Below are 7,500 nucleotides of genomic sequence, written 5' to 3' on the forward strand. Positions count from 1 at the left end.
CTGAGTCCCTCTCTCAGGAGAGAACACTGCCCTCTGCTGGAGATTAGTGCCCATAGCATACAAACAGTTGTTATTATGCTGCTCATAATAGACACAGTAACCCATGAAGTGCAGAAGAGAAAGCATAGAGGATAGCAATAATATTTCTGATTCAGGTTCTGGTTTTATCTTCTGCAGGAATACAGTTAGGTTAGGAATAATGATTATCCAACATGTAGCATATATACTGTAGATACAAACGTACAGTTATATCGTTTTTTTTTTTTTTTTTAATCCTCAGAGGCCCTAAAGCCATTCTAAAAAAGGATAAATTAGGTGATCCAACCCTTTGTTTAGTAAGTCCAGTAACTTGGAACCCATTTATAACTTCTGCTACATGCGTATCTGGAAGTACTTGTAGGCTACTATTCCTACCATCTGTTTGAGATGGAATTAGTGTGTCAGGTCAGAGAGTAGCGTACAGGAAACAAATTACACTGTTTAATGCATGAGTCAATGAGTGAAGCAGAGGAAGAATGAATAATGGTGTAGCAGGAATGAGCCACCAAATGAATTTTGTTTTGAAATTGCAGTCAATCAGCAAAGTGTTGTTTTTAATCAGCTGAGCCTCTAGAGGGCAGTGATGGCACACTAATAAATGTGTCAGTACACTCATGCATACCCACATACATTCCCTCTATCCAGACCCTGTGCATTAACAAACACAGGAACCACAGACAGAATGCCTCTGGAATGTTATCAGTGAGGGAACACAGGAGTGAACAGTTTCTCATAGCAGAAGGGGGGGGGTGGGGGGGGGGGCTCTAAGGTGTGTTAGTGTGGGGAGCAGGGCCTCTGCAGGTTTGCCTGAGCCCGGGAGAAAGACTTTGAAAAGGGCCGCCCACCTAATACATAACAATGTAATGGGGACCCATTTCTGGGTGCCCTCTCTCCCTGGGCCCTGGACAGCTTACCTGTTTGTACCCCCCTATTGGCTTCCCTGGTGGGGAAAGGTACAGTAGTAGAGAGTTACTTGTGCACAATCCCTGGTGCTGAACAAAAAGATTACGTAGTTTTTGAAAAAAGGTTCGCACACTCCTTTGGATTTTTTCTTCTTTAAGTTATTTTTTCTTCTTTTTATTCATTCATTCATTGGCAATGACGTTTCGACCTCTCAGTCTTCCTCAGATTCCTCAGGCTACTGGGCTGCCTGTTTACAGGCCTTATCAGTGCAACACAGACCATACAGGTGTCTCCACAGAAACACACACGGTCAAACAGTCACATTCACACAGTCAAATAGTCAGTACAGTAAATCATTAGCTGTATGTAGCCTTACGGAAGGAAGGAGGTTTACTATAAGGGAATCTGTCAACACAAAACAATAAATTGCAGTCCTGTTAGCTTTTACGTCCCACATTATTTATGCAGCTGTGATGCTGAGACATGAGAAATGCTTTTAGGGTCCGAGTGAGGTTAACGGTGTTAACAGTGTCTACAGGTTAACAGTGATACGGCGTGATGTGAAGGGATATCAGTGACGTGTACTGTATGCTAATGGCAGAAAGTCATTCTTCATGTCCCCTGCTTGTCTTGTCTAATGGTGGCTCCGAAATTAAATAGTTAAAAAGATGAGAATCTGATGAATCTGCATTTACAGCTCCATCCATGATTATAATTTTCTGTGTGTGTGTGTGTGCGTGCGTGCGTGCGTGCGTGCGTGCGTGTGTGTGTGTGTGTGTGTGTGTATGTGCGTGCGTGCGTGCGTGCGTGCGTGCGTGCGTGCGTGCGTGCGTGCGTGTGTGTGTGAGGAAAAGAGGGAGACGAGGGAGTCACTTATAAATAATTCATTGCCATTAATCATTATAATTAGTCATGTCAGGGCAAGCTGTGCTGCTCTTATCAGGGTTAGACGGAACGCCTCCACACAGAGAGCGCGCGCGCGTATGTGTGTGTGTATGGGCATGTGATTGTGCGAGCGTGCGTGGTTGCGTGCGTGCGTGCGTGCGTGCATGTGTCAGTGAGAGATGGGTTGGGGGTATGGCAAGCTCTCTGTGTGGAGGCGCAAACACACACACACACACACACACACACACACACACACACACACACACACACACACACACACACACACACACACACACACACACACACACACACACACACACACACACACACACACACACACACACACACACACACACACATCCTATCTCTCATGTAGCCTACACACTATAGTACAACATGCAAAGCAAATCCATACAGATGGACACTATGCCAGTTTAGTGCTTAAGGAAAGCAATGTTTATTCAAAATTGTATTTTAAGATCTTAAGAATCTTAATTAACAGATTTTAATGAAGGAATACTCATAAAAAAGATGAGACCAAAGATTCACCTGATTACCATCATAAGATAAAAAAGAATGAAGAATTAAGAATTAACACAATACACTCAAGAATGAAAAAGTAAGAAACTGAATTAATGAATTCCCCAATGATGTGCTGTAGTAAAACATGTACAAATTAATCAACACAATTTATTTCTTACTAAGGAAGAATTGAAGAGTTCAGATGCAAAACCCCCTAACTCCATTTCTGAAGACCTGCACTTCAATATTTTTAGAGAACACAGTTGTTTGTTTGGTTTACATCCATGTACTTGATCATACATATAAATAGTTATATTACGTAAATAAAAAAAAATGCAATTTTTATAGTTTTGTATTAAATAAAAATGAATTAAGATTCTTTTCTGAAAAGGCACTCAGAGGGTTTTGCATCTGAACTCTTCAATTATTCCTTACTAAGCAAGAACTAACTTAATAATCTCAAGACTTATTTTGGTAATTATAATTACACAAATAATAAGTTATTAATTGTGTAAGGTTCTTATCAGCGTTTCAAACATTTTTATGTTAAAACAACTTATCAAAACCACTTACGTAACTAATCTGGAATGAAGTAGTGAAAAATTATATTATGTATTCCATAAACAACAAAACATGTCATTATACAGTTACCTGAACAGCAACAGTACATTTCAGGCATTTCCTCTTTTCTCTTGCTTTAGGTTTCTACTCTGGTCCAGGGTCAGTAGCAGACGTCACCCTCACCGATCCCCTTCCCGCCTCCTCAGGGGACGCAGGTGGTGAGTCCAAGTCTCCAACCCGCTCCAGCTCCTCCGCCTTTGACGAGGACAAGCCGATCGCCGCCAGCGGAGCCTACGACCTTGACGCACTCATCGCTGCCGCGGCTGCAGCTGACCCATACGCCGCATCTAACTCGGCCCGCTCCCCTCTGACCCGTTCGCTCAGCCTCCAGGCTGGGGAGCTCGACCAGGGCTCCGGGCCCGTCGACAAGTCCACGTCCGGTTCCGACCGATTGCTGAACAATCGGGCCGAGGCATTCAGCGTGGGGTCGGGAACAGAGAGCGCCCCTGGGACCTTACGCCGGGGCAAGAAGCCGATCCGGACCGGCTCGCTGAAGAAGAAGCCGCTATCCCGGCAGAACTCCAACCCAGAGAGCACCCCGCCGAAGTCCGCGTCCACCAGCAGCACCCCCGAGGTGAAAAAGAAGTCCAAGCCCAGAGCGGAGAGCCCTCTGCTGGCAGGCGAAGAAACAGCAGGCGGCTCAGCCACCGCAAGCCCTGCTGGAACGCTACGCAGGAACCGGGTGAAGCCGGTGCGTGTCGACAGCCCTCCACCCCTTGTGGAGGAGACCACACCTCCTAGTCCCAGCCCCGCTCCCACCCCTGTTGCTACTTCCTCTATTGCCCCGCCAAGCAACCTCTACTCGGAGGACACCCCGCTCCCCGCCCCCAAGTCTGCCCCTGTTGTGGACGAAGACTCCCCCATCCCCCCTGCGGGGTCCTACAACTGGGACCCGGACAACTTTGACAACATCGACCCCTTCCGCACAGGTGGGAGCAAGATCGCCAACTCACCTGAGCTTGCGAGGAAGAGCTTTGGATCGTCTGCAGCGGGTGAAGACCCGGACGATAAACCTCTACCCACCACCTCCACCACTGCTGCTGCTGCTACTGCTGCTCCCACTACCGCTGCTTCAAAGGCTGCTGTCTCGGCCGAAGACGCCACAATCTCCACGCCAGCAGGTGGTGCCGCAGCTAATCCGGAAGAGCAGCCGCTGAACAAGCGTCAGCCCGTCAGGCTGGAGTTCGACTACTCGGAGGAAGGCGGAGACGCTCCCTCCTCCAACGCCACTGAGACGCCACCAGCACAGCCGCCCGCCAAGAAGCTCGGCAAGAAACCCGGTGCCAAGATGCCCCTCCGCAAGCCCAAAATCGGCCTGAGGAAGCCTGCCACTACAGCGCCCTCTATGGAGCAGCTGGATAACGCGCCCATCGCTCCGCCATCGGAGCCGGTGGACATAGATGACATCCCCATCGGCAAGGGGAGCTACAGCTTTGACCCCAGCAAGTGGGACGACCCCAACTTCAACCCCTTCACTTCGAAAAGCGGCTGCGGCGTCAGTGGTGGCGGCGTGCCCAACTCCCCGCCGATCTCCACAGGCAAGGGGTACACTTTTGACCCAGACTCCTTCAACGACTCCGTCGACCCATTCAAGTCGACGAACAAGATGTCCAACTCGCCGCCCAAGACCGCGACGACATCCTCCTCGGCGTTTGAGGTGTCGGCCAACGACACCGAGAACGGCAACGACAACGTGGGCGAGCTGGAGGACCAGAATCAGAACAAGCTGGCCAAGAAGAAGAAGCCAGTCAAGTCGTAAGTCGGCAGTCACACACACACGAACACACGCACACACACACACACACTCACGCGCACACATACACACACACGCACACATACACAAACGGCAATAAACACCACAACAAGCAACAGCAAACAGCAACAATAAACACATAGACATAGGTCTTGATCGTGGCTCAGATGGCTATGGCAGCGCACTGTTACGCCGAAGACCCGGGTTCGATTCCGGGCCAGGTAGTGCCCATTCACACAAGACATGGTCGGGCCTCAGATCACTTTCTGTATAGTGTTAGTGTGCTTTCTCATCAAATCATAAATCTGCAGTAGATATGTCCACCGTTCTTCACAAACACAAGTAAACACAAGGAACAGTTGTGGATAATATATTATATGGAGTTGGTCCTTGTATCATAGGGTTGCAGGTTCCAGTCCCATAGTAGATAGAATGGATGGATTGTCCTTGGACAAGACATCTATCCCCACATGGCTGGAACTGCACCTATCTAAATATTACCTACTGTATATAACTGTAAGTTGCTTTAAATAAAAGTGTCTTCTATGGTATGCGTATAGAAATAATAATGATTGTAAACGCCATAAATACAAATGCACACTGCCCATAACAGAAGACATGGCTTGCTCTGAGGTTCCTGTCTGTCTTGTATGCCTTACATTGCATGGACACATTGTGTGTGCACATGCATGAGTATGTTATGTATGTGATTTGTTTGCAGGGGTCAGGTGTGTGTATGTGTGTGTGTGTGTGTGGGTGTATGGGTGTGTGGTGTGATGTGGCAAGACAGTCAGCATTTTGTTTGATCTTGCATGCTGCTATCGTCCGTCAGTCCCCTTGTCACTTGTCTGCCTGTCACTCCGTCTCTCTGCTGTCTCTGTCCCTCTCTCCGCCTACCTGTCTTCCAATCTGTCTACCTATTTGTCCGTGTCACCTCACTGTGTTGTCTGTCTTTGCTTCTGTGCGACAGAAAGAGAAAAAAGAACGTTTCTTCTCTGTGTTGTCTATTGTAAGTAGAAGACAACTGATTCATTCAGAAATCAAATATTTTTTATCCATATACAGTATTCACCAGCTCACAATTTATCCCTTGTGCTTTATTGCATGGCGTGATTAGTATTTAATCTTTTCAAATCTTAATCTTTAATCTTAATCTCAATCTTTTCCTACACTTTTTTCTCAGTATTAACCTCTATTCATTTTCCTTACCTACCTTCTGTCTCTTGATAATGTGTACTTCTGACTACGCTTACTACATAGGACCTGTTCAAAACTGTTTACGATTTCAATACTTAACCGTTTTACATGTTAACTGTTAACTGATAGCTATTTTGGTGTGTTATGCTTGGGCAAGTTAACGGTGTTTATACTCACATCAAACTAATCCATCGTGCATCCAGTCGTTTTATTTACTGCAGTATTCTAGCCTACTATATTTGATTTTTCAAAAAAGATACAGGTAAACATCCCTACACATCACACATTGATGTCAGTAAGTAAACATATCCGTAGTCATAACTCAACCGTCTTGGATGTGTTTGCTCTACTCTATATTGATGTCTTACTTTGTGTGTACACTAGAAACGACCAAGTAACCGAGGCCATTGAAGCACTTTCGTCATGAATTCACTGTATTCCTTCTGGACGTGATATTGACAGCTCTGGGGTGCCATAGTTGCTAAGTAGATTAGCAATTTTGTTGTTTGTTTTGAAAAATGCACCCCTGACTTGTTAGTCTGACATTCGAAGATATGAACATTCCAATTGTTTTTTGCCGAACCGCGTCATAATCTATTGCATAATATTAATGAACTTTTAACTTCTGAAATTAGCTCTGGTTGCCCATTTCACTTTTCACCCCGCTTCGGTCGCCAAGTTCGACGGACCACCGCAGACAAATAATGAATTCCGTCACTCTGGTCGCTTGGTCGCTTTTGGTGTACACGCATAGTGCACAAGTGCCAAGAACCGGTGTTGTGTTCAGTGTGTAGAGTACAGTGACTGTTCCACCACTGTCTTCTGCTGGAGATGCCTACATACATGCAGTGGCCGGTTCCAAAATAACTGAATTGGTGCGTGGGGCATGCTGAATGCTAAGTATGTCCGCTCTCTTTGTGTTCCACAGCAACACGTTCCGTATCAAGAAGTCACCCAAGAGGACACCCATGAAGGTTGCATCCGCACAGGTACAGCTGTCTCTCCTGTCTCTTTCTGGTTTCTCAATATACATATACAGTATCTTTCTCTCTCTCTCTCCCTCTCTCTGTCCTGTAATAGTTGTAGTAGTCAGTAGCCCGCTAATCCCCATGGTCAGACGCTTTCATGCTTTAGTGAATCTGTCTTCTCTCTCCACACCTCACCATACCGACCGGCACCATAACAGTGTTGTCCTGTGTGTACATGTGCGTCTCACGCCTCCCCCCTCCCCCACTCACACCACCACCACCACCACCATCAGCAGGACGATGATGACCTGGACGATGATTCTCACGCCGACGAGAACCCCGCAGCCCCCTCCCAGGGCCACGCCACCGACGAGGAGAAGCTGGCCAGCTCCACCAATCAGAAGGAGAGGCTGGTGGCCGGCTCCACCAATACCAAGTGGGCGTCCCGGCAAGAGATGGAGGCAGAGCTTCATGCAGACGCAGAGGAAGACTTCCCACAGCCCTCCGACCTCACCGCCTTCGTCAACGAGAACAACCGCGCCGCGCAGAACGATGGTGTGTGTGTGTGTGTGTGTGTATGTGTGTATGTGTGTATGTGTGTGTGTGCGTGCA

General features: G+C 47.2%; 1 protein-coding gene across 8 annotated transcripts in view; it reads left to right on the forward strand.

Annotated features, from left to right (window-relative positions):
• tacc2 (transforming, acidic coiled-coil containing protein 2) overlaps nucleotides 1-7,500 on the forward strand; it is a 138,231-nt gene that overhangs the window by 107,286 nt on the left and 23,445 nt on the right. For all 8 annotated transcript variants that reach the window (XM_063191840.1, XM_063191844.1, XM_063191845.1 and 5 more), the window contains 3 exons: nucleotides 3,051-4,725; nucleotides 6,849-6,909; nucleotides 7,182-7,443. In XM_063191840.1, coding sequence (XP_063047910.1) covers nucleotides 3,051-4,725; nucleotides 6,849-6,909; nucleotides 7,182-7,443 — 1,998 coding nt within the window. The remainder of the gene's footprint in view (nucleotides 1-3,050; nucleotides 4,726-6,848; nucleotides 6,910-7,181; nucleotides 7,444-7,500) is intronic.

Source organism: Engraulis encrasicolus, chromosome 24 (assembly GCF_034702125.1).
Source record: "Engraulis encrasicolus isolate BLACKSEA-1 chromosome 24, IST_EnEncr_1.0, whole genome shotgun sequence".
Classification (NCBI taxonomy): Eukaryota; Metazoa; Chordata; class Actinopteri; order Clupeiformes; family Engraulidae; genus Engraulis; species Engraulis encrasicolus.